A 27,938-nucleotide genomic window follows, 5' to 3' on the forward strand; every position below is an offset into this window, starting at 1 on the left:
TAATTAATTTATTTTAATTGGAGGCTTATTACTTTACAATATTGTAGTGGTTTTTGCCAAGCATCAACATGAGTCAGCCAAGGGTGCACGTGTTCCCCATCAAGAAACCCCCTCTCACCTCCCTCCCCATCCCATCCCCCAGGGTCATCCCAGTGTATCAGCCCTGAGCACCCTGTCTCATGCATCAAACCTGGACCGGCGATCCTCTTCACATATGATAGTATGCACATTTCAACACTACCCTTTCAAATTATCCCACCCTCACCTTCTCCCACAGAGTCCAAAAGACTGTTCTTTATATCTGTGTCTCTTTTGCTGTCTCGCATATAGGGTCATCATTACCATCTTTCTAAATCCCATATATATGCGTCAGTATACTGTATTGGTGTTTTTCTTTCTGACTTACTTCACTCTGTATAATAGGCTCCAGTTTCATCCACCTCATTAGAACTGATTCAAATGCATTCTATTTAATGGCTGAGTAATATTGCATTATGTGTATGTGTGTCTGTGTGTGTGTGTGTGTGTGTGTGTGTACCACAGTTTTCTTATCCATTTGTCTGCCAGTAGACAATCTAGGTTGCCTCCAAATTATTAATTTCTTAAGATTTTCTTTATTATATACCCATGATTCTCTCTGCAAACTGCCTGTATATTTTGTCCTCCTCTAGTGTTATCTGTTTATGGTTACTTTTATGTATCTTCATTTACTTTCTGCTCTTATCTTGTGAAAGAACCTGAGTTTATTAATCCCAAATAGGTTGGGAATGTCTGGCAACCAGATGCAGTAGAACTCCTTCAAGAGCTGCTTTCAAAGAGAGAGGTGGAAATTCACATTATGGTAATTTGCATTTAAAGTATATATCATTGATTTAGTTTATCTGTCATAAAGTGTTACAGGTAACATAATTTGTGAGGTTTTTTTTAATGAAGAACTATGTTCCTATGTGATTGTAAACTACTCATTAATATAAAAAAGTTACCACTTTGGTTCCTAGGCTCATTTTAAATAGGCTAATTTTGAGAAAGTTCCTGAGAACTTCCCAGAAGCAAGAAAGTCAGTAATTTGGAAGATCCCTTATTAACAACTTATTTTGACATGGAAGGAAATGGAGCTGTTTATGAAAACACACATGGTAGTTTTCAGGATGGTGCTGTGTGTGTAGCACTGTGTTAGGTGCAGGTAATTCTCGCCCTCAAAGGCCTTGTCTACTTAGTGAAACAGTGAGACACAAGACAAAAACCTGAAGACTTTACACCACAAAGAACTTGCTAGGAACTGGTGACTGGTAAAAACAGTTAAGTGTAATAGGAATGAAAGAATGGGAAAGTTAGTGAAGTTCTCCTGACCAGAGAAATGCAGTGTTCAGGTAGGCACGGGGACAGAAATGGACATGTCTTGAGGAGATGTGTTTCCTAGAACAGTGGAAGTTTTGTGAGGAACAGTGGTGGGAATAGTGTACGTGAAGCAGACATCAGTCAAGAGGCCCATTGGAGGTTCCTGAGCAGTGAAGTAAAGAGAAGATTAACCAACATCTTGTTTGAGGATTCCAGTAGGAAAATATAAAACCATAAGGAAGTATTTCTCTATGAAAGGTGTGATGATAGGCTGACAAAGATCTTAAAAGAGCCACAGACACAAATAAGATGGTGGAGAAGCCTTTACAGTTGTTCACAGCCTCTGTGGGCTGTCCTGGAGGTTCCTCAGAGATGGCACTGTTGAGTTTATGCAGGTGGCTTACTTTGCTGCTTGGCTTAGCCTTGGAAAACAGCATGGAGTGTACCAAAGGCCCTCGATTTCTCAGAAACCATGCCGGTGCTGCCTGCATCCCTTCTACCGTAGCTGACCTCCCCCAGAAATGCCACTCTGCCTGACGACTGATGGCACTGACCGGGTGTTTCTCACCTGCTGGACACTGTCTTTGGCCTGCAGATGCAGCAAGAGTCAGAGTCATAAACTCAAGTCTTCGTTGAGCTTCCATTTTAGTCATGGGAAACAAAACAAACAAAAATATATATATACACACACACACATAGAGGTGGGCAGGGGAGGGATGACATTTTAATACAGTGGTCAGGGAAGACATCCCTAAAAAGATAAAACTTGATTAAAACTTTTAAATGGTGAGAAGAGATGCCGCGCAGATAGCAGAACAGTGCAGAGAGCTCTAGGCCAAGATGCCTGGAGCATTCAGGGAGCGGGAGCAGACTGGGAAGGAGCTGGAGTAGGAGAGCTGCAGTGGATGTGATCTGACCTCGTGTGCTGTTTTCATTCTGAATGGTGGAAACTGGACAAGGGAGAGAGGTATAAGCAGGAGATCTGCTGGGAGGCAGTACACTAACTCAGCAGAGACCTGAGTTTGGACCAAGTTGGTATCAAGTGAGGGACGGTCAGCTCATCACTCAGGTGCTTGTTAGGTACCTGATATCTGTAAATGGACCCCCGAGTTTTAAAACCATTTATGACTCCTGGACTTGTTAATTTCTTCTGATTCCTACCATTTGGGGATTTTTAACTAAATTTCATTGCTTTACCCCTGAGCATACTTTTTCTTTCTCCTCCTACTTACTATAAATTATTAGTATCATCTAAAGATGATGTATAATATATTATTTTCTGATAACTAGAAAACTCTCTACCTTATAGGCATGTAAATGTATTTTATAACTACCAAAGTAGTAGAATTATTGCTTCATTATCTGCCAAAATACCAGGAAGGAAATTTTACAAAATGACTCACTAGTCAAACAAGTAATACTGTGATTGTCAGAAGTCCAATTCCATTTTTGCTGAGTATAAAGTTTTAATCTTCAGACTGTTTTTATAGTAATGATCTCCTTTATTGAACTTAAATAGGAACTACCAGAAAATCCATGGGGGAAATTATCTATTCATCTCTATTTTGATGGAATGTCACTTTCTTATTTTTTGGCACACCATAAATATTGCACTTTTGAACAATCTGAGGAAATATTGAAGGAAGTAAGTAAAGTATGTTTCTTTAAAATCTATACTATAAAGAAAAATATGGTTAAAAATTGTCATGTTTTGTCTCATGCCTCAAGTCTTCCATATAGTCCTACATGTCTGATTTGTTAAGAGAGCCTAGAGGATTTGTAATTCTTTATTGAGAAAGCTTAATAAATGTCCTAAAAAAAACTTTTCAATTGCACTAAAATTCACTTAATGTTTCTGTATCTTCAAACCTAATAAGAAGCTCATGTTCTCCAGCATTGTTTGAATGCAGATGTGAATAATAAAATCATAATGAAATTCGCTGCCAGAAATTGACTCCCAAGATAAACTTTTTTTTTCTCATATTTGATATAACATTTCGCTCATTTTGCATGTAGGAACTCAGAGCCAGATTTTAAGCTTAGCTTCAGTAAACAGCCCATTCCAGTTGCCTGGTGCCTCTGTGTTTAATATCTTTAAAAAAAAAATTAGCCTGTTATAGATATGGTTTCATATTGCAGGCTGCCACAAGTATTTTATCAAAATAGGGTACACACCATAAATAATAGCATGAACATTTTATATAGCAAGATATTGTTAGACTTACAATTCACTTATTAGGTTTTTGAATATTCATTTTATCTGCAGTACACAACCAGACAGTGGGTGGTCAGTGCAGTGAAGGAAATTACTTTTTTCTCTCAAATGGAAAACTATTACATAACTTTGTACACATAATCCTCACAGCCAGCTATTTCTGTTGAGCAGAGAAGTGTTTGGTTTGTGTGCGTATGTGCCCCTGTGTGTTTGTGTTAAAAGTGTTTCCTCTGTTAAACGGGTTTTATAAAGATCATTTAGTCTTTGCCAGATGTATGTACTCTTCACTGTGGACATTTAAAATGAAAGGTAAGAGCTCCCACTCTTATAAACTGATTACAGTTGTTGACATGCTTCTAGCATAATTTGAGGATTCTTCTTGTTGCAATGTTAAATTACTCAGAACACTAAATTTTCCCATAGTTAAGCTAAAATGAATGCCAACAAGAACATGCACACAGTTTTTGTGGGATGAAATGAAGGTGTCTTAAAACAATATTATATAGGTAAAGTTTTCATTGATAATACTATATTATTTCAGAATCCAACAGATTACAATAAAAAGCATGAGGAAGAGAGATGGAAAATAAGGTTTGAGGTAAGTTTCAATCTAAATATTTTAAAAATGTGGATACTTCATCAATACAAAGAATTTCATTCAAGATCAGGAAGTAAGCATTTTCTTCTGTAACAGCTTTATTGAGAGAATTTATATACCATAAAATTTAACTTTTTAAAGTGTACAAGTACAAGCAGTGGTTTTTTAACATATTCACAGAGTTGTGTGATCATTACAGCTATCTAATTCCACAACTTTTCATCTCAAAGAGAAGCCCCACACCAGCAGCAATCACTTCCTACCTCCCTCCACCCCACAGTTTCCTGGAAACTGTCTCTGTGGGTTTGCCTGTCCTGGACATTTCATAGAAAGTGAATTATATAGTACATAGTCCTTTGTTACTGGCTTCTTTCATTGACCATAATGTTTGCAAGTTTGAATCATGTTGTATGTGTCCTTTTTATTGTTGAATAATATTCCATTATATGGATATACCACATTTTACTTATCTATTCATCAGTTGATGGACATTTGGATTGTTTTTACAGATAGTAAATAAAGCTACTATGAACATTTGTGTACAAATTTTTAAGTGATGTTGGTTTTTACTCCTCTTGAGTATAGACCTAGAAGTGGAATTACTAAGTCATGAGAATTACACAGTCATATGACTGTGTTTACCATTTTAAGAAACTCTGAAACTTATCCAAATGACTACAATAATTTACTTTGGTACTAGGATTGTACAAGGGTTCCATTTTCTCCATATCCTCACCAACACTTGTTATCTTGACTTGTTTCCTAGCCATCTTAGGATAGGTATGAAGATACAAGTCCCTTATCAGACATGATTTGCAAATATTTCTCTCATTCTGTGGGTTGTCTTTTCACTTTCTTGATGATATCCGTTGAAGCACCAAAGTTTTAAATATTGGTGAAGTCCAGTTTTTATCTTATTTTTTATTTTGTCATTTGTGCTTTTTGCTGTGCAGAAAGTGTTTTGATAAGTAAAATTTTATGATTTATAAGTAGAATTTAATTTCTATAAGGACTTCCCTGGTGGTCCAGTGGCTAAGACTCTGCACTCCCAAATGCAGAGGGCGCTGGGTCAATCCCTGGTCAGGAAACCTAGACCCCCACATGCTGCATCTAGACCCGGCCCAGCCAAATAAAAAAATTTGGCCCAGCCAAAAAAAAAAAAAAAAAAAAAAATCCTTTTATAGAACTTAAGGGAGAGTACAACTTTTCTGATGATTTTTAACTTAAACCTTCTTTTGGCATTTCATATATTATTTTAGTTTTTATTATAAAATACATACTCTAAAAATGAATGCAATACTACAGAAATGTGAAAAGGAAAGAACTTGCCCCCATTCTACACCTCAAACACCCCGGTCCCACTGAGCAGTGTCAGTTTGTTAACCATTCTTCAAAAATATTGTGTGTATATGTAAATATTATAATAATATGTAAATAAACATCCCTGTGGGTGGGGGGCAGTTAACATCTTTTTTTTTAAGACAGGAGACAAAAGCATTCTAAAGATCTTTTGATTGCTTACCACATTTTGGTCCTGCTACAACAAAATTGTTTTGTGATAGTCTCAGCTAGCTTTTTGTTAAGAAAGTAAACTGGCATTGGAGTGAACTTTAATAATGTAATGGCTTTCTGTAATAGTCATTCTGAAATTTGAATTTATTTGTGCTGTTTTAGGATTTGCTTTTGCCTGAAACAGAGACTCCTATTTTACCACCATATTTGTCTTCATCTCTGCCTCCCCCTGAGGAACTCTATGCTGTTCAAGTTAAGCATGTTGTCTCACCCAGTGAAGTATGTAATTTCGGTAACACTGTTGGTTATGGTCTTAACTCTAGGATGGATTCTTCACATTTATATCTTCCTGACTTTATTAACAACTGCTGACCTCTAGTTTACCTACCCTATAGTTTCTTCTTCAAACATCTGTTTATACTTAGTAAGGCAACTGTTTCTTAATCACTTTTGGTTTTCCCAGTAATGTATAGCTCTTTAAATCAAATATTTAGATTTTTAAGTTTGAATTTACTGCCACCGAAGAAATCTCAGACATCTCATTCCTCTGTCCTCTTCCTACATTGAACTTACGTATTCTTTACCCTGCTCTGTTTTTTCATGCTATTTGTCACCTTCTAATGCACCACCACTTTCTTGCTATGTCTGTCTACATCTCCCTACTAGAATGTAATTCCATGAAGATAGGGATTTTTGTGTTTTGGGCACTGTATGTCCCTGAAATACCTAGAATCCTACCTGATACATAGTAAGGCACTCAATAAATATTGACTGAGTGAATAAGTACACTAAAGAAAATTCAATTATATATGCTTGACTAACAAGAGAAAAAGAGATGACAAATTAAGTGGCAGTGCAGTCATTCAGCTGTTTTTACACAGTAAACTATTCCTTCACAAGCGAGGAGAATTTACTCCATAATTTCATCAGAGAACATAGTAGTGTAACCTATTGGTTTTTATAATGATTTTTAACTAGTTATTATTGTTGCAGAACAAATTACCCCAAATTTAGCAGCTTAAAACAACACACATGAAAGTCAGGAATCCAGGGTGTCAAGGTGTTGGAAAAGGGGTGTGCTGCTGCAGGATCCAATTCCAGAGCTTGGTGCTGGGCTCCTGCCCTGTGGGCCTCTCCTGGACCTGCTGACATGCATGTGCCTGCCCCCAGCAGACCAGGCACCACCAAGGCAGAGGCCACATCTTCTGCAGTCTGAGCTCAGTAGTCACATACCATCATGCTATGGCATTTTTCAGCCACAGAGAGCAAGTCTGGTTTGATATGCGGACTTAACTCTATAAGGACCATGGGGCCATTATTGGAGGCTTTCCTGCAGTACTTCTGCCCATATCATGAATACTGAAAGTTACAGAAATTTGAATGTTTTTCCCTTCTGTTCCCCCAACTCAGGTATATATTTGCCTTGATTCTGTCGAAAGTTGTAGTTTGTTTAACCAGCACAGTGACACAGAAGACAGTGGAGTCGGCTGGGAATCTGAGTCCGAGAGCCTCGAGGAGGCACTGTGGAGGTTCAATAAGAATGTGGAGACATTCCCTCCTCTGACAGACTTCAGAACAGGTACCAGTCTTTCAGGAAAGTGGGATTCCTAATGAAATCATTGTTTTGTTTCAGTGCTTATGAGATTGAGTTGTTTCTAAGGTTAACTGGTATTTTTATTGCCCTCACTTTATATGCTTGGCCTCATGCCTTGGGGCACTTGGATTTTCCAAAGCTTAGGCCGCCTGTGAACACTTGACTGCATGAAGATGGCTTTTCTGAGCTTGAGGTTTTGCCAGTAGCTCAAAATTGTGAGTTGTTATTTAGACCTAAATGGCACTTAATTTCATTACAAGCCACCTGGAGAATTTTGGTGTGAGGGCAGGGAAATTCACATTGTGTCCTGTCTTGTCAGGATGGACAAAATTCTGCTTTTTCCCTTTCTTATATATATTACCATCCTTTATTAAATACATGGGATTCTCCTACGAGGAAAATGCATTTCGTTACCTGTGGTGACAATTTCTGAAATACTGAGTGGTGTCTGTACGTTTTATCCGTGTCATGTATAGAGATGCATTCATCCTTGTAGTTTGTATTTATCAGAGGATACTTTAGCAAAGGAAAGCTAGAGCCTAATGTCTTATCTGCTACTTAGTAAGATTTTAATCACTTGTGACCCATGTTTGGCTGATAAACAACACTTGCCCTTTTCCCTGCCTGGAAATTTCTGGAATGTATAGCAGGACCACTGCTCTACTTTCCCCTACTGCAGGTCTTCTTTCCTGGTGCTCTTCCTCCCCCACCCCCCAACCTCCCTCCTCTCCCCTTTCCTTCTCCACCACCTCCTCTGCCCTTGTCTCCTCTCCTAGGAAGGGGCACTGTGAGCAGGAACACTTTGTACTGCAGTGTCCCCAGCTTTTGAGGAAGGCAACTTGCACAAGTAGGTGCTCATAAATATTTGTTGAATGAGTGAAAGAATAAACTCTATCATTTTTTCTTTTTGTAAACTAATTTATAGTCTAGAAGAAATGATTCCTTCCTCGTGTTCTTCTCTCAAGGGAAGTTACACAATCTGTGCATGATACAGTAATTCATGGAGCTATCTATACATATATTGTTTGTGCATTTTTCTATAGTTATTCTTGAATTAAAGTTAAGTATGCATACATAAAAGTTGATTCATAGGCAAATGCCTATTAAATACATAAGGAATCTGTTTGGGTAACACATTGAGGATATGTGGTTAGAGTGGGTTGGGAGTATACGGTTCAGAACCTTGTAAATTGCAGTCTAAGAACTTGGTACTGCAACAGTTAAGATGCCATTGAAAAATGTTAAACTAGAGAGCAATGGAATTGCATTGGAGGAGGGGAGAATTAAAAGTGGAATAATAGAAACCATTTTACTATCCTTTGCGGAAGACAGCTGCCCAAAAGAAAAAAATTGGGGGCATATAAGAAGTGGGAGGAGTGGGAGGATGGTCTAAGCCATGGGAGGTAGAACTAGGAACTCTGAGAATGGGATAAATGTCTTTCTTCAAATGTTTTCCTAATTTAGGGATTAGGAAAAACAGGGTCTATAAACAGAAAAAAGAGCACAAGCCAACATATGGCTATTGAGTGTTTAATTCTGAATAACGGGTATATGGGGATTATATCTTCTTTGTACTTTACTGTATTTGAAAACATATCTTTAAGAAAATAAAAGGCAATGTAATTTCCCCCTTTTCCTGTCTTTTCAGAAATGCCTTGCCTTGCAGAATATGATGATGGCTTATGGTATAGAGCAAAGATTGTTTCCATTAAAGAATTTAATCCTCTAGCTGTCCTGGTGCAATTTGTTGATTATGGATCAACTGAAAAGCTGACAGTAAACAGGTTAAAAAACAAAAAAGTAAATTTAGTTAAATTAGGATTCTTAGTTCTATTTTTTTTTAATAATTAAAAAGATTTTACTTCAAAAAGCTATTTTAGAGCTACTATTGGGAGTTTGTTTTTACTCTAAAAGTTATTCTTTATTGTGGTAAAATGTACATAACATAAAATTTACCATGTTAAATTTTTTAGTTTTTAAAGAAAAAAATTACCGTCATTCATTTTTAAGTATACAATTAATTGACATTAAATACATTCACAGTGTTGTGCCACCACTGCTGTTGTCCATTTTCACAAATTTTTTCATAATCCCAAACAAAAACTCTGGACCCCTTAGTAACATTCTGTTCCCTTTCCCTCGGCTCCCAGTGAGTCCTCTTCTACTCTGTATGAATTTACTTATTTTAAGTTCTTCATTCAAACATAATCACACAATAATTGCCTTTTTATGCCTGGCTTATTTTACTTAGAATAATGTTTTCAGAGTTTATCCAGTTGTAGCATGTCAGAATTTCACTACTTTTACAATTAAGTAATATTCCATTGTACGTATACACATTTTGTTTATTCATCTGTTGATGGACACTTGGTCTGTGAATAATACTGTGGTGAACACTGACATAAAAAGATCCATTTAAATTCCAGCTTTCACCTGTTTTAGGGTATGTACCTCAAAATGGAACTGCAGGATCACATCGTAATTTCATGTTTAACTTTTTGAGAAAATGCCAAAGTTTTCCATATCAGCTATACTATTTAACATTTTTATCAGCAACACACAGGAGTTCCATTTTCTCCACATCCTTGCCAACACTTATTTTTCCAAGTTTTGTTGTTCTTTGTAATTATTTTTTTAATAATGATATAATACACATATAAAATCTATCATCTTAACCATTTTTAAATGTATAGTTAAGTAGTGTTATCTCAATTTACATGGTTAGTGCAACCAATCTCCAGAACCTCTTCACTTTCAAAACTTTGTACCCATTAAATGATTCCTCATTGTCCCTTCATCCAGTCCATCAGCCACCATTCTGCTTTCCACCTCTATGAATTTGATTATTGTAGGTATATCTTACATCTTTTTATAACTGGCTTATTTCACTTAGCATAATGTCAAGGATCAACCATGTTATAGCATGTGTTAGAATTTTCTTCCTTTTTAAGGCTGAATAATATTCCATCATATGTATTTAACACATTTATCCACACACCCATCAGTGCATACTTGACTGTTGTGAATGATGTTATGAAATGGACATACAGATATCTCTTTACAACCCTGCTTTCAGTATACTGAGAAGTGGAGTCACTGGATAATGTGCTTATTCTTAGTATTTGGAGGAACCACCAAACCTCCCCAGCAGCATTTTACATTCCCACCAAACGTCCAAAGGTTCCAGTTTCTGTATTCTCACCAACACTTGTTATCTTCTGGGTGGTATTTTGTTTTTTTTTTTTAATAGTAGCCATGCTAATGGGTATGAGGTGATATCATATCATATGGCTTTCTTTGGCATTTCCCTGATAATTAGTGATGTTGAGCATCTTTTCATGAGCTTGTTGGCCATTTACAGCTCTTTGGAGAAATGTCGTTTTTAACGTGAACATATTTTCTCTCATTCTGCAAGGTGCCTTTTCACTCTATTGATTGTGCCTTTTGCATAGTTTTAAGTTTTGATATAATCGAATTTTCTTCTTCTGTTGCCTGTGCTCTTGGTGTCGTATCAAAGAAATCACTGCCAAATCCAACATCATAAAGTTTTCCCCTAATTGTGACATTCTGAACATTTTTTATTTTTTATTATTTTTTTTTATTTGGAGGCTAATTACTTTACATCATTACAGTAGTTTTTGTCATACATTGAAATGAATTAGCCATGGATTTACATGTATTCCCCATCCCGGTCCCCCCTCCCACCTCCCTCTCCACCTGATCCCTCTGGGTCTTCCCAGTGCACCAGGCCCGAGCACTTGTCTCATGCACCCAACCTGGGCTGGTGATCTGTTTCACCCTAGATAACATACATGTTTCTATGCTTGAACATTTTTTAAAAATAGCGTTTTTTAAATTATTCTTAAAAAAAAACCATTTTTAATTTTAGAATTTCTTTTGTAACAGACTGCGTCAAATCCCTCTTCATCTTATGCAGTATCCAGCCCGAGCCATAAAGGTTCTCTTGGCAGGGTTTAAACCACCCTTGAAAGATGTAGGAAAGACAAGAATACCATATTGTCCGAAGTGGAGCATGGAAGCATTGTGGGCCATGATAGACTGTCTACAAGGAAAACAACTTTATGCTTCTTCCATGGTAAGTATCTGTCTTAACTGACCAAGATTCTTTTGAAGCTATTTCAAGGATCTCGAGTAATTTTCTAAAGTGCTTTACATGTAAAATGCTTTAAAGTTTATAATGCTGTAAATACTATAGGATTAATTTTAAGGCTCATTCAAATGATGTCTTAGTTTATACATAACAAGCTTTTGATTAGCCCTGCAATGATATAAAATATCAGGGATGTAATGACTGAGATAAAAAAATGATCCAGATTAATATTCTATAAAGAACTGGTAAGTCAATGAGGTTCTCAAGGCAAGAATACTGGTGGTTTGCCATTCCTTTCTCCAGGGGGCCACATTCTGTCAAACCTCTCCACCATGACCCATCCATCTTGGGTGGCCCCAAACAGCATGGCTTAGTTTCATTGAGTTATACAAGGCTGTGGTCCGTGTGATCAGATTGGCTAGTTGTCTGTGGTTGTGGTTTCAGTCTGTCTGCCCTCTGATGCCATCTCAGTGCCTACCGTCTTACTTGGGTTTCTCTTACCTTGGATGTGGGATATCTCTGCACAGCTGCTCCAGCAAAGCACAGCCACTACTCCTTACAGTGGCTGAAGTCAAGTGGGTCTTAGGAAGCATCACTACGAACAAAACTAGTGGAGGTGATGGAATTCCACTTGAGCTATTTCAAATCCTGAAAGATAATGGTGTGAAAGTACTGCACTCAATATGCCAGCAAATTTGGAAAACTCAGCAGTGGCCACAGGACTGGAAAAGGTCAGTCTTCATTCCAATCCCAAAGAAAGGCAGTGCCAAAGATTGCTCAAGCTATCACACAGTTGCATTCATCTCACACGCTAGTAAAGTAATGCTCAAAATTCCCCAAGCCAGGCTTCAGCAATACGTGAACCATGAACTTCCAGATGTTCAAGCTGGTTTCAGAAAGGGCAGAGGAACCAGAGATCAAATTGCCAACATCCACTGGATCATCGAAAAAGCAAGAAAGTTCCAGAGAAACATCTATTTCTGTTTTGTCGTCTATGCCAAAGCCTTTGACTGTGTGGATCACAATAAACTGTGGAAAATTCTGAAAGAGATGGGAATACCAGACCACCTGACCTGCCTCTTGAGAAACCTGTATGCAGGTCAGGAAGCAACAGTTAGAACTGGACATGGAACAACAGACTGGTTCCAAATAGGAAAAGGAGTACGTCAAGGCTGTATGTTGTCACCGTGCTTATTTAACTTATATGCAGAGTACATCATGAGAAACGCTGGGTTGGAAGAAGCACAGCTGGAATCAAGATTGCCGGGAGAAATATAAATAACCTCAGATATGTAGATGACACCACCCTTATGGCAGAAAGTGAAGAACTAAAGAGCCTCTTGATGAAAGTGAAAGAGGAGAGTGAAAAAGTTGGCTTAAAGCTCAATATTCAGGAAACTAAGATCATGGCATCTGGTCCCATCACTTCATGGCAAATAGATGGGGAAACTGGCTATTTTTCTGGGCTCCAAAATCACTGCAGATGGTGATTGCAGCCATGAAATTAAAAGACGCTTACTCCTTAGAAGGAAAGTTATGACCAACGTAGACAGCATATTAAGAAGCAGAGACATTACTTTGCCAACAAAGGTCCGTCTAGTCAAGGCTATGGTTTTTCCAGTAGTCATGTATGGATGTGAGAGTTGGACTATAAAGAAAGCTGAGTGCTGAAGTATTGAAGCTTTTGAACTGTGGTGTTGGAGAAGACTCTTGAGAGTCCCTTGGACTGCAAGGAGATCCAACCAGTCCATCCTAAAAGAGGTCAGTCCTGGGTATTCACTGGAAGGACTGATGTTGAAGCTGAAACTCCAATAATTTGGCCACCTGATGTGAAGAGCTGACTCATTTAAAAAGACCCTGATGCTGGGAAAGATTGAGGGCAGGAGGAGAAGGGGACAAGAGGATGAGATGGTTGGATGGCATCACCGACTCAATGGACATGGGTTTGGGTGGACTCCAGGAGTTGGACAGGGAGACCTGGCGTGCTGCGGTTCATGGGGTCACAAAGAGTCGGACACAACTGAGCGACTGAACTGAAGTCAATGAGGGAAATGTCCTGTTAGTAAACCACTAATAGAAGTAGAATGAATTAAGTGTTATCAAAGAAGTACAGATATTTGGGGGTGAGACGTAGGGAGAAGCAGGAATGATTTCTATCTGGAGAGACTGGGATATGGTATTTGAGCCCCTGCCCAGTAGAAAACCAAGTGCTTGTTGAATAAGTACGACAGGGAAGAAGTGACATTTAAACTGCATCCTAAAAGTTCAAAAAATTAGAACGAAATTGTCAAAATCAGAGAAAGTGGTTTTCATGGTACTCATACTGTTCGAATTGTTTAATGTAATAGAACTGTATGAAAAGGTTCAAAGAAAATCCAGGTTATGCTCAGTATTAATATGCTTTCTACTTTAGAGGCTTAGACACAAAAGGGAGACCCACAGATTCTGACCTGTACCCATGTTTAATAACACAGCTGTTTTGTTTTGTTTTTTATTAGTTGGAGGCCAATCACTCCACAACATTACAGTGGGTCTTGTCATACATTGACATGAATCAGCCATGGTTTACATGTGTTCCCCATCCCGATCCCCCCTCCCACCTCCCTCTCCGCCCGCTAACACAGCTGTTTTAAAACTGGAAAATTACACACCAAAACTCTGCTGTTTTTAAGTGTCAGAAAATCTAGTATTTGTATATTTTATGTATTATAAAATCTAATATTTTATATATTTAAATATTATAAAATCTTCTGGAATGACAGCACAGTGGTGCAGCAACTGTCCCTTTAGATGGAAACATGTTCTTCAGTTCAGCTTCATCCTCACCAGTGTTGTTTCAGCCCAACTTGTCCTGATTTGGGGACCTGAGATTTGGGGATTTCTGATATGTTGGCTGTGGCAAAAATGAGCTCTTAATGAAGCAGTGCTGTTACTAAAAAGTGCTTTTTGAAAACCTCTGTACGTATCACACTCCTCTGTGTGCAGTAAAGAGCTTATGCAAGGTTCTCTCAAGAAGCCAGTGAAAATACTAGCAGACCAAGTATTCTTACAAATACATGTGTATTCACCTCATGAACAACAATCGAAATGTGGTATGTGCATAAAGGTATGCTTTATGTGTACAGTGCAAATTAATTTTAACAAGGAAGGTACTATGAGAATGAGAGCCCATTGGCTCAATCCAGGAAAACTTTGGGGATGAGTTACATTTCAAATAAAGTAGAAGACGGAAAGAATGGAATTTAGCAAGAAACCATCACAAATACCTTTGAAAGTACATAGTACAAATTTATAAACAAACTTGGAGAATGCTTTGTCTCTCTTGCCAGCTATAGGAGGAACAGGCAGCAAAGACATGATGGTATTTTCTTGACAAAGATTTTTTCATTTTAGGCTCAGGTACCAGAACAAATGGTGACTTTATATGAAGATAAACAGTATCCAGTTCATATGTCATTAGTAGAAATGGGGCTTGCAGACCGAGATGAATGATGTAAGTACCATGACTTCTTGTTCATCCTTATGGTCAGCTTCAGACACAGCACTGACACAGCAGAGGTTCACACTGTTCCTCTAAGGAATGACAACCAGGCTCAACAAGAATTTGTCTTCTAGATTTCTCCTTAACAGGCCCTTCTAAACTACTGAGTGCCAGTATCAGAAAGGTTCCATAGTTGTGAAAATGCTGGGACTGAACAGCTGTCCTGATTGTTCATGGTACCAGATAGTTACAGGGTCTAAGGAAGACAGCAGCACTGAAATATAACTCAAGCTCATAACTCTTACCTCTGCATATACTACTGGACAACCAGTGTCCTGATAACAAAGATTATTAGGGTTAATCGGTAAATAGCTCACACTCTATCCATTCACGTAAGTCTAACACACAATTTAGTAACTAGATATGAACATTAAGCAGCGGTTTAAAATAACACATTTCTCTTTTTCAGGTATACAGTACAGAGCATCTGTAGCAGCCCAGAAGAAAGTTTTCTGTTACAATGTAGACCATTTCAAGCTTATTTTCTTCACTTGTTCTGCAATCGTGCTGGGCTTTTTGTTTTTTTTCCTTACATGTTGAACTGTTAAGAACTGTTTGAAAAAAGTTAATAAAAATTTGCTTTCAAGTATTTACTTATTTTAACTTTTAAATATTTTAGCCACATTAGGAAAAATATGTCCTATATATTCAGTTTAAGAAATAAGACATTGTCAGCACAGGTGTAGGCGCCTGTTCTACCCTTCCCCAATCATTCTCTTACCTACAAAGGAGGTGAATACTGTGAATTTGGTGTTTCTTGTGCTTATATACCTTGGAGAAGGGCATGGCAACCCACTCCAGTATTCTTGCCTGGAGAATCCCATGGACAGGAGCCTGGTGGGCTAGTCCATGAGGTCGCAAAAAGTAGGACACGACTGAAGCGACTTAGCACGTGCTTATATAGGTCTTTATAATTTTACTGTATATGTAGGCATCCATAAAAAATATACAGTTCTGTATATTTTTAAGTGTGTGCAGTATCACACAGTTGCCTTTCCCCCTACTTTATTTACAGTATTTTATCCATACTGATATGCATAGCTCTGTTTTATTCACTTGCATTGTTACATCCCTTTGTGCACATAATTTATCCTGTTAGATCTTTAGGTTGTTACCAGTTTTTTCTCAATAAGAGTTATTCTACAGTAGGAGCCTCTCTGTACCTATGAGTGGTTTTCTAGTGAATATACTTACTAATGGAATTTACTAAGTTCTGAGGTAATTGTTTTTCAAACTAACCTCTACCATTAGTAGTCTTGAGTTCCCTCCTGACATGCAGTGTGACCAGACCATTATTTGCCAGTTTATGATACTACTATAAAGAGATACTTCATTTTTGTAATATGCATTCACTGGTTTAGTTGCTTGTTTATTGCTCATTCATATCTTTGGTAATTTTAACTAGTAAGGCTTCTTAATGTATTTGGGTTATTAATCCTTTGTCAGATAAGTGTATCTTTTTCTAGTCTGTGACTTCTTTTTGGGGTATCTTTGGACAAACTTTTGACTCATTAACTTCTAAAATTTGTGATGTGTCTCATTTAAAAGTCTTTCTCAAGGGTGGACCTTGTGATCTAGGGGTTAGAATTTGGCACATTCATTGCTGTGGCCTGAGTTCATTCCTGGGTTGGGGTACTGAGATCCCAGAAGCTGTATAGCGTGGGCCCCCCAACCAAAAGCAAAAATGGCTTTCTATCCTGAGGTTACATAAATATAATTCCTTATTTCTCTGAAAACTTTTTAACACTGCCTGGTTGTTTCTCAGGCCCCACCTTTCTCACGTGTCCTGTTTCGACCAGATATCACCCTCATTACAGCTGCTTTCTCCTCCCATGAGATCTGCACTCGCAGAATGAACTCTTCTTACCTGTTTGATTTGTATAGTCCCTCATTGTTTTAATTTCCCATTCTATGACCTTGGTGATAGATACGATGCTTTAATTTCAGCACTGACTGAGTATAGTAATAGTGAGTGGAGAAATGATTCCTCCTTCAGTGATGTTTCGAACATGACCTTGATAGGGCTGACAGGCAGTAGGAAAATCTGTGTGATAAAAAACTACGTGATACTGTATTTCTTGTACTTCCTGGTTTTCATAGCCATCACCAACCATAGAAAGCATCCCCTTATTAAAGTCTATGCTGGTTATGACCATAGAAGACAAGGGAGGTGAATTAAAAATGAAAGCTGCCCCTGTTCATTTCAAACATAAAAAGCAAGAAGTTTTATACTCCAAAGTCTTTTCTATTTATTTATATATACACACAGACGCACAGACACAGAGTATATAAATTAAACCACAGAATCCACAAGAAATGTACATTTCTTTTTAACAAGAAAATCAAGTTAGTGTCATTTCATGATGAGTCACACAAGTTTCATGACAGTTTTGTGTCCATGAGCACATTACCGTCCTTGTCTTTCATTCTTACTCGACCAGATGTGTACTTGGTCTCCTGATGCCCATTTGTGTACACAGTTTTCACAGTGCCGTCTGGATACTCCCGTCTCTTGAACTGGGCCGTGTGCAGTTCTCTTTGGCCATTGTTAAACTCTATGATTTTGTTGCCATCTCTGTAAATTTTAAATAGAATTTAATTCCTTTATAAAAACATGAATATTATAGCAGGAGAAATCTGGCAGTTACTCCTTCTCCAAGAGCATCCCTGGTCCTTATTTTAAGGATAATGTCCCATTATAAAACAAAGCTAGGGCGCTTTCTCAACACAGAATGTTTTTTTCTATTTTGGTTATTTCTCAAATTTTGTATGAACACATATGTGGGTCCCTGCCACATACAAAGGTTAGAGAGCCACTGCTTTAGTAAGTGTGGCCCTGTGGTGTCTGCATCACCCAAGAGCTCACTAGAATTGCAAATTATTTGAGTGGGGCCCAGCAACAAGCCCTTGAACAGTCCCTCCAGATTCAGATGCACCCTGAAGTTTGAGAACCACTGCTATAAGTGAAAAACTGCACAATTATCCTGAATGAATTGCACATTCAAAAGCTGCTAAGAGAATCAAGGTTTTTATCACAAGAAAAACATGTAATTATGTGTGATGATGAATGTTAACTAGACTTTTGTGATCATTCTGCAATATATACAAATATCTAGTAAATTTTTGTGGTATACCTGAAACTAATGTCATATTTCAGTTACACCTCAATTTAAAAATGATAATCCTGAATGAACTAATAACATGGGATGTGTCTGAATACAGACGAGAAAAGACTGGTCATGAGGTTAAACAGATGGCTCTAGGGAACTTTTTGTAAGAGTCAAAATGGAGAAGTTTCTGAAATCTATTCTGTACACATAAGATCTTCCTCAAATTTTCTTTAGTTGAGCACCTGATACAGACCACCAGATTTCAGACCATAATAAGGGAAAAACAGCCATGACCATAAGTAGTTCCTACATTATTGCCAAGTTTACATCACATAATTCAAGTTAATGGGTACTTAACTGCTTACACTCCAGGAAAGGAGGGTGAAACTAAAAACAGGACTGGATCTGACAAACCTCTATTATGGTTTTAATTATATTGATACCTATAAGATGCTCTTCACTGTGGATTAGAGAAGTCATCTCTGACTTCAAGAAATTTAACATTCAGAAGGATAAAGAAAGAAACTGTTAATTTGGAATTGGCTTAGAGAAGCCAGAAGAGTAAAGTGCTTAGGCTGGGACAGGGAGACCCAGAATATCAAAATACAAAGTCCAGTTATTCTTAAAAATTGACAGGGAAGCTTCCCTTCTGTGTCTCACTCACTGTTTCCAAATTTCACCAAACTTATTTCTAAATAAGTATCTGCCATCTTCCTTTCGTGAAGTGCTCTTTACATATCCTTTAGAGCTCTAGACTAAACACTAAGCAAACGTTAGACTCCACTGGTCTCAAACTTGTCTTAAATTCTAAAGTGCTGCAAACATATCTTACCTGCTCTCAGATTCTGAACTCACTAAAATGTTGAATGACTTATTAAAGTTTTAAGATTTTTAAACTTCATTACTAATTGAAAGTTGAAAACTAGAAACCAACTTAATAGGTAACATACCGTTGTACCCTGACAACTGTACCATCTGGGAAAATGCTCTCTTCTTGTCCATCAGCAAACAAGTTTTTGATTGTCTGGTCAGGAAATGTGATTTCTTTTCTTCCATCTGGGAAATGTTTTTCTATAAGAAAGGGGGTTATTATAAATATTTTATTTTTAACGGAAGGAAGAATTTAATAGAACTGAGAGGGTAGAACAGGTTCTCACCTATCTGGCCATTAGAGAAATGTAGAACTTCCAGCCCTTCTGGGAACGTGGTATGGGCAGTCTGCGTGGCTGCATAGTAGTAGATCTGTAAAGACATGCAGTCAGCGCTGCTGCTCCTTCAGGGCTATTTATGCTATAGAGAAAACACACCTGTGGAAACCTACCACTCTCCCGTCTGGCATGACCTGCTTGATATCACCGTTGAAGAAAGTGACAGTAACGGTCTCCCCATCTGCACTCACTTCCTTTCGCGTTCCATTTGGAAACAATACAACATGGCACCCATTCTTATAAACCTTCTCTATCTACAAAAAAGAAAACCAAACTAGCAAAAATTTCCTGAGACCACATGACAAAAACGTCCCTAATTCTTATAAATTGCTTACTTTGATATTTTTCATAATAAAAATTAAAACATTTCTCAGAGAGAAAAGTTCCAATTCAAAACAATCAACTTCACCTATTAGCACATCATGTCCATTCTTAAGTCACCTATTCCCCCCAAACTTTTCAGTTGTTTTTTTAGGCAAACTTCAGATTATCACTTCAGCTGTAAACACTTCAACAAATCTCTCTACTGGAACACTGTGAATTGTGAGGAATGAGTGAAGGACAAGACAAAGACCAGCAATCAGAAGGAAACTATTACCATCCCTAACAAACTGTAATTCCCTCATTATATCATAACCTTCACACTGTTTTTCATAAATTCACCAAAAAAAAAAGGCTTTGTATGGTTTACTTGAATATGGATGAAAACAAAGTCCACACACACTTGGGTTGATGTGTCTCTCCAATCTCAATTTTTAATGGTCCCTTCCTTTCCCCATTTTAATGCCAACTGTTGAAGGAACTGAGTCACTGAACATATAATATTGACCACATTCTGGATCTGGCCAATTGCTTTTCTATTTTTGTGTCAGTTAACATGTTCTCATATCCCGTTTTTCCTTAAAAAACCCAGTAGTTACTCTAAAGGCTTGATTACATTCCAGGTGAATTATTCTGACGAATGCCTTTTAGGTATAGCAGTGGGCTCTGTATGACAGTGTGTCCAGTAAGTACGTAGCTGCCTCACGACCTCAGCACTGACTGGGTGGCATCATGAGACCTGTCAACCTTTCATCTGAGGTTTCAGCAGCTGCTGATGACTGCTGCCCAAGACCTTTCCTTTCATTAGCCCTTGTACACTGGTGATATCCTCTTATTCTCATTCCTCTTCGAAAAAAGAAAACACTTCCTCATCAACAATTTGTTACCCGAAAGTAGAGTGTTGCTTTTGAAGTGTGGTATTGGAGAAGACTCTTGAGAGTCCCTTGGATAGCAAGGGGATCCAACCAGTCCATCCTAAAGGAGATCAGTCCTGGGTGTTCATTGGAAGGACTGATGCTGAAGCTGAAACTCCAATACTTTGGCCACCTCATGTGAAGAGCTGACTCATTTGAAAAGACCCCGATGCTGGGAAAGATTGAGGGCAGAAGGAGAAGGGGATGATGGAGGATGAGATGGTTGGGTGGCATCACCGACTCAATGGACATGGGTTTGGGTGGACTCCGGGAGTTGGTGATGGACAGGAGGCCTGGCGTGCTGCGGTTCATGGGGTCACAAAGAGTCGGACACAACTGAGCGACTGAACTGAACTGAACTGAAAGTAGAGTGTACAGGAAAACTACTTTAGGATAGAGGTAACAACTTCCTTCTGATTGCTGGTCTTTGTCCTTCACTCATTCCTCACAATTCACAGTGAACTTCAACCTTCTCATTTCTATTAAAGTGGATCAAAGAACCTAGAGAGTACATGTTCTAGAAACCTAAGGAAAAATCCCCTCACCACTGCCTCAGTAACAAACCCTGTTTATGTCCCTTCCCTTGTCCTTCATTCTTTAACTGGAGCACCCAGCCAGGCTGTTCCCACTCAGAACCTTTCCCAAGCACAGGAATAATACTGTTGGGATGGAGCAGAGAAGCAGCTAATCCAGGAAATATTTAAGGAGGAGTAGGGCATAGAACTGAGGCTTTTACAAGTACAAGGGATTACCAAGGCATTCAGCCATATACGGAGCAAGAACAAGAGTTTCAATGATGGGACTGTACTCCTCCTCTTGTTGTATCTCTCAGTTAGAAATAGCAAATAAATGCATTTTCATTTATCAGGTGTTTTCAGAGTAGTCCAAAGGTTCAGGCTGAGGACATGTGCCAAAGCATTGAAGACCTTAAGCCCCATCAAGTCTCAAAAGTCAATGATTTCAGAATCTGTTTCAACTATATTTTAATCCATGTCTATTTTTTATAGAATTAATTTTTAAAAAAAAGGTAACCTTTCCATCAGGATGGCTGATTTCTCCCTGAATTTCCTCTTTTTCATCCTCCTCTTTATAATCAGGATCTGAAAAGTTCACTGGTTCAGGCAGCTCCCTGGGTGAGGCCATCTATAAGGACAGGAGGCTCTTAGTCTGTGCTATATGACATGTAATAAAAATCTCAAGCAGCTAAAACTTAACACTTAACATCCAAAAGCCAGATGTCACCATTATAGGATTCTACGACTAGTGTTGCATAGAAAACCTTTATGATGTTAAGTAAAAAGCTTCCTTTATAAATGGTTTTGAAACTTAAACCAGTTCACTAATCAACTGTAAGCCTAAGAAGTATGTCTGAATATATAAAAACAAAGATTTACCTGTCCCTTCTCTGAGCTGCCTAAATCACGAGGCTCAGACTTGGATCTTTGAGATGCACTGCCTGTTAGAATATTATTGCCAGTTAGTTTGATTATTTAATTGGAAGATTTAAGTTTACTCAATACTATGGTCAAACATTTCCTTAGTTCAACTCTTCTTTACCCATTATTTAAGAAAGTTTTAGTATTTTTCTTTACTAATTCCTAGTTCTTCATTATATAAATTAAAATGCTTATTCAAATACTTAAGTCCTGATGACCAAGAAAGACAAAGACAGTATCTGTTTTCTGAAAGTTTACAACCTCTTTCTGGAGAAAGAAGTGCTCAACCAACCTAACAGATGAACCTGAAGGTGTTCTGGAGATAGTCACCAGGGCCTTTAGTTAAGAGGGCAGAAATGGAGAACAAAGAGTGGAAGCATCCAGAAAGACAGAGAATCTGGCTTGAAAAAGAAACTGGATAGACCTAATGGCTATGGTCTAAACTTTTTAGATCATGACCTATACACCCAACTGTATCGTGCATTAGGAAAACACACATTATAAAATAAGCACGCATGTGTGCATACGTGCACACATAGACACCACACCACCACAGCAACAACAAACCGAAGTTAGGTTTAAAAGGCACTAAAGTCCTAATATTGTCTTTCTATATGCCAACGGATAGCAGTCCTAAATTTGAAGGGTTTCAAGCTCAAGTGCCAGGATCTGACTTAAGTGTAAAAAACCAGAATGGATCCTGAGTGCTCCACGAATGGAGAAGGGCAGAGGCTGAGGGTCCACTAAGCAGGCGTGGGCGTGTGTGGAGACGGCAGTGTGTGCTGTGTCAAACAACAGACCCAAGGATCCCAAGTTGCCAGGTACTAGCAATGTCATACGGTTCAACCTACTTAATCGATTCAGAAAACATCAGAGGATTAGTTTAAGGATGGATGGGAATGTGTGTGTGGGGGGGGGGGGGGGCGGCGAGTAAAGATAAAAGGAATCAAGGAGCGCACACAGGTTTTGGCTAAATGACCAACTTCCTCCATGTCACAGGCACAAAAACCACACTGCAGTCTGAGCTCTGTGTTAACATCACCTCTGAATCCTGTAACCACCCTCCACAGAAGAGACTAATATTCTCATTTTATAGGCAAAAGGACTACCCATAAAGAAGTGAAATTCAACTACATTAAAGAAATTGGGGAACTTTTAAGGTGACATCAGCATCATGGCAGTTAAGCCATTCCTCTTTCCCCTTAAACTAACTTGACATTTGTAACTGAACAAAAGTGCCCCAGTGCCTTATACCCAGGGATCTGGGGGGATTCTTGCCCACCTGTGCATCTGAAGATAGACCAGACCTCAGTAGAAGCTGTGGACCCAAGGGACTCAGCAAACCCGCCCCATTCCCACTCACCATGGGAGGAAAAACCTGGAGACATCCAGGGTAGACGAGCAGGCTACCAGCACAGGACAGAGATGAGTTTGTACAGAGCAGAGGGAAACCCGACAGAGCTGCCCCCAACCCAGGGGACAGTGCACGGATCTGAGCTTTGTGGTGGTGGCAGATCATCTCTCCCGAGGAGGACATGGAAAGCTTGAGTGGGGAGTGGCTGCCCAGCCGCCTGCCATGTGGCTCAGAAGCCACTTTCTCTCCAGGAGCACCTGAACTTCTGAGGAGGGACTGGACCTCCACATCAGGGGAGTCAGGAAAAGGGGAGGGGAGCAGGTAAGAACATCACAGGAATGGAGGGATGCAGTTCCTGCTGTCCACTGCAGGACCTCTACTGGAGGTCCACCCATTCCACTCAAGGATCGCCCCCTGGGCCCACGGGCACCTCAAAACCCTGAACCGACACCCCCACTGCTGCCAGCTCCTTGTGTGTCTGCGTGGAGTGCTCAGAAAATAGGCCACAGTCAGTCTGTGGACAGGGAAGGAAGCACAAACTTGACTGATGGCCCTACCTCCTGGAAAACAAAAGAAAGGTTTCTAGCAGCCAGCCTGGTGAAGTGAAGGAACCAATGAAGTCATAAAAGCTTTGTTAAGGAAGTATCTGCTACTTCAAATCCTGGAGGTGAAGAATTCGATGACAGATGAAGAATGCCAACAGAGAGCATCTATTGCAGAGCAGACCAGATGGAAAAAACAAGTGACTTGGAAAACATGAATTCAAGAATAATACAGCTAGAAAAGCAGATGAAACTAAGAAAGCCAAAAAGAGCTATTGGATTCCCACTAGAAGGGCAAATACTTGATTTAACTATTGTTTCAGAAGAGGAGCTGTAGAAAGGGGCACAGAGTTTAAAAAACTCAGAGCTTTTATTATTTAAAGAAATAATAGGTCAGAACTTCCTAAATCAATGGTAATAAACCTTCAAGGCAGCCAGGGGAAAAAAAAGAAGTAACTATGAAAGCACAGTCTTAGGCTCTAAGTGGATTTCTCAGCAGAAACCCACAGGCCAAGAGAGGAAAACGACATAGCCAAAGTATCAAACAAAAACTGCCCACCCAGACTACTTTATCCAGCAAAGTTATCCTTCAGATATGAAGGGGAAATAAAGGCTTTCCCAGACAAAAACTGAGGTAGGTTAGCATCACCTGACCTATAAGACACTACACGAAATGCTGAAAGGAGATCTCCAAGTAGAAACAAAAAGATGCTAACCAGCAACAAGACAACATGAAAGTACACAGCACATTGGTAAATGTGAATATGCACAGTCAGATAAAAAGAAAAAACCTAATTCACCTAATTACAGTATAAAGTTTAAAGGAAAAGAATATTTTTTAAAACTCCAGCTATGGAATTCCCTGAAAGTCCAGTGGTGAGGACTCTGCCCTTTCACTGTAGGAGGTAAAGGTTCGGTCCCTGATGGAGGAACTAAGGTCCCGCAGGCTATGCAGTGCTGCAAAAAACCCAAAAACTCAAGCTACTGTAATGCTACTGAAATCAGAGCATAAAAAAGGCAAACTGTGACATCAAAACATAAAAGGGTGGTGGAGCCTTTATAATGATAAGCTGCTAATAGCATACAGCGGATTGTTTTATCTGTGAGATGTTTTATGTAGGTCACATGGTGACCACAAGCAAAAATCTAGAGTTAACCCACAAATACAACAAAACAAGCAATGAAGCACACCACCATGGGAAAAAAAGTTTACAGAAGTAGGCAGAAACGGGGGGAAAATGAAAACAATGGAAATAGAAAACCAAAAGAAAGCAATCAATAGGGTGGCAGTTGTAAGTCCTTACATATCAATGATCAACTAATGTAAATGCCCATAGAACAGAATAGAAAAAAACCAAAAACCCACATATACAATCAACTAATAGTCAACAAAGGAGTCAAGAACACCCAATGGAGGGGAATGCACAGTCTCTTTATAAAGCAGTGCAAAAACTGAACACATGCAGAAAAATGGAATTGGATCTCCCTCACACCACTCACAAAATGAACTCAAAATGGATCAGTCTTAAACATAAGACCTGGTACTATAAAAGTTCTAGAGCAAAACATAAGAAAGAAGCTCCTTAACAACAGTCTTGGCAATAATTTCTTGAATATAACATCAAAAGCACAAACACCAAAAGCAAACTTAAAAGTTTCTGCCCAGCAAAGAAACAATCAATAACCTACAGAATGAGAGAAATTTTTTATAAACCATCTACCAAAAAGTTAATATACAAAATATATAAAGAACTCATGCATGCATTTTAGTCGTGTCCAACTCTGCGACCCTATGGACTGTAGCCCACCAGGCTCCTCTGTCCCAGGGATTCTCCAGGTAAGAACACTGGAGTGGGGTCCCATGCCCTTCTCCTGAGCATCTTCCCAACCACGGGATCAAACCCATGTCTCTTATGTCTCCTGCACTGGCAGGTGGGTTCTTTACCACTAGCACCACCTGGGAGGCCCTAAAGAACACATACAACTCAATAATTAAAAAACAAAGCACAAAAAAATATGATTTAAAAATGGGTTGAGGGCTTTCTGTGCTGGCAGCACTCTCGTAAACACAGTGAAAGTTTCTAAAGGCCACTGAACTAAGGATGGCAAGCACCAACCCCCAAAAGTGACCCAGAACAAGAAAAGCAAGGATTCTCTGCATCCCCAAGGAAAGCAGTGTCATGACAGGAAGCAGAGGGGCCATGGTGGGCAGACTACGCCGATTTTCCAGAAAAAGGCTAAAACTACAGAGATTGTACTGAGGCTTGAATGCATTGAGGCATTGAGCCCAACTGCAGATCTAAGAGAATGCTCGTTATTAAGAGATGCAAGTATTTTGGGCTGGGAGGAGATAAGAGAAAGGGCCAAATGATCCAGTTTTAAGCTTCATGTTTTGTTTTATGAAGAAGACAATAAAGATTTGAGATTGTTTATGTGCTCGCTTCGGCAGGACGTATACTAAAACTTTGAGATTGTTTTTAAAAAATAAATAAAAACGGGCAGAGGAACTAACTAGACAATATCTTTAAACATGGCATCCAAATGACCAAGAGATACATGAAAAGATACTCAACATCACTACTCATGAGAGAAATGCATATCAATGGCTATCAAAAAAAGAAAAACAAAAAACCCAGACACGCGATAGCAAGTGTTATCCTGTTAGGTAACAAGGATGTGGAGAACAGGAAACCCTTGTACAATGGTGGTGGGAATACAAATTGGTACAGCCACTAGGGAACAGCATGCACATTCCTCAAAAAATTAAGAACAGAATTACCATACAATTCAGCAATTCCACTTCTGAGTATATATATCCAAAGGAAATGGAAACAGGATATTGAAGAGATTATATACATTCCCATGTTTACTGCGGTATTATTCACAATAGTCAAGATATGGAAATAACCTAAAGTGCCCTTCCATGAATGAATGAAGAAAATGTGGTACATATATACCAGGGAATATTGCTGTATGGTATAACTTATATGTGGAATTTCAAAAAGCCACACATTAAAACAGAATAAAACAGTGGTTACTAAGGGCTAGGAGGTGGAAGTTAGGGTATACCAACTTGCAGTGAGCTGTAAATAAGTCCTAGAGATACAAAGCACAGTGTAGTGAATACAGACAACAATACTATGCTATAATCATCAAACTTGCTAAGAAGACTAGATCTTAATTATTACAACCACTAAAAACGAAATCATTACTATGTGATTTAATAGAGGTGCTAGGTAATGGCCACACTTGACAGTCACATTACAATATCTAAATACATCAAATCAACATGATGTACACCTCAGATTTACACAATGTTATATGTCAGATATATTTCAATTTAAAAAGATACTTTTTATATCTTTAACATATAAAGAGTAAGAAGACAAGGTATACACTGGGAGAAGATACCTGCAATATATGAAACTGTTACAGGATTATGAAGATGTGGGGACCCTCCCACAAACAATAAAGAAAAAGACAACTCCACAAAATAAAGATCTCATCAATTTCTTCTCACAAGATGAATTCTGAACAGCTACTAAACACAAGCAAATGTGTTCAACATATTTAGTAATGGTGATGCAAATTAAAACTATGAGATACAGATACACTCCTAACAGACTGGCATGACTTTGATTCTGAAAATCAAGTAATAACAAGATGTGGAGCAAAGCAAGCACTTACATTGCTGGTGAGAGAGTAAAATCACCTTGGAAAAGTATTTTGGCAATATCTGTTAAAGATATTCCTACAAATTACTCAGTAACTAGCCCTAGGTATATGTCTTAGAGAAATGAATGTGTACCAGAAATGTGTAGGAAAGTTCACAGCATCATTGCTTAACATCCCAAAACTTAAGAAAAACTTAACCATCAACAGAAAAATAGCAAACTGTAATATATTCATAAATGGAATACTAATACTACCTTGCAGTGAAAATTAGTGAACTAGATCAACAAGACTTAATCTCAAAAACACGTAGTAAAGAAGACAATGCAATACATACAGCATGACTGACTCCTCAGAAAGCTCAAAAAAAGTAAAACATTTTTTTAGGATTATACCCATGAAAGTAGAAACTATTTTCAAGGAAAAGCAATGTAATATGATCACAGAGGGGGCAGTTCTGAGGTGTTGCTAA

General features: G+C 38.6%; 2 protein-coding genes across 17 annotated transcripts in view; one reads left to right on the forward strand and one right to left on the reverse strand.

Moving 5' to 3' along the window:
• Nucleotides 1-15,498, forward strand: part of RNF17 (ring finger protein 17) — a 114,478-nt gene extending 98,980 nt beyond the window's left edge. For all 4 annotated transcript variants that reach the window (XM_020915136.2, XM_020915143.2, XM_070471609.1 and 1 more), the window contains 9 exons: nt 761-841; nt 2,858-2,983; nt 4,095-4,151; nt 5,826-5,942; nt 7,074-7,242; nt 8,906-9,041; nt 11,164-11,353; nt 14,762-14,861; nt 15,319-15,498. In XM_020915136.2, coding sequence (XP_020770795.2) covers nt 761-841; nt 2,858-2,983; nt 4,095-4,151; nt 5,826-5,942; nt 7,074-7,242; nt 8,906-9,041; nt 11,164-11,353; nt 14,762-14,860 — 975 coding nt within the window. In that variant the 3' untranslated portion in view covers nt 14,861; nt 15,319-15,498. The remainder of the gene's footprint in view (nt 1-760; nt 842-2,857; nt 2,984-4,094; nt 4,152-5,825; nt 5,943-7,073; nt 7,243-8,905; nt 9,042-11,163; nt 11,354-14,761; nt 14,862-15,318) is intronic.
• Nucleotides 15,499-17,133: 1,635 nt separating this feature from the next.
• The window catches only part of CPAP (centrosome assembly and centriole elongation protein), a 44,215-nt gene continuing 33,410 nt past the window's right edge, over nt 17,134-27,938 (reverse strand). For 5 of the 13 annotated variants that reach the window (XM_020915167.2, XM_020915160.2, XM_020915181.2 and 2 more), the window contains 6 exons: nt 21,857-21,918; nt 21,495-21,605; nt 19,341-19,481; nt 19,177-19,261; nt 18,970-19,090; nt 17,134-17,484 (listed from right to left, as the gene is read on the reverse strand). In XM_020915167.2, coding sequence (XP_020770826.2) covers nt 17,289-17,484; nt 18,970-19,090; nt 19,177-19,261; nt 19,341-19,481; nt 21,495-21,605; nt 21,857-21,918 — 716 coding nt within the window. In that variant the 3' untranslated portion in view covers nt 17,134-17,288. Of the gene's footprint in view, nt 17,485-18,969; nt 19,091-19,176; nt 19,262-19,340; nt 19,482-21,494; nt 21,606-21,856; nt 21,919-27,938 lie in introns of those variants that run through there. The other 8 variants (XM_070471614.1, XM_070471611.1, XM_070471613.1 and 5 more) reach the window with 8 other exon arrangements.

This window comes from Odocoileus virginianus, chromosome 8 (genome assembly GCF_023699985.2).
Source record: "Odocoileus virginianus isolate 20LAN1187 ecotype Illinois chromosome 8, Ovbor_1.2, whole genome shotgun sequence".
Classification (NCBI taxonomy): Eukaryota; Metazoa; Chordata; class Mammalia; order Artiodactyla; family Cervidae; genus Odocoileus; species Odocoileus virginianus.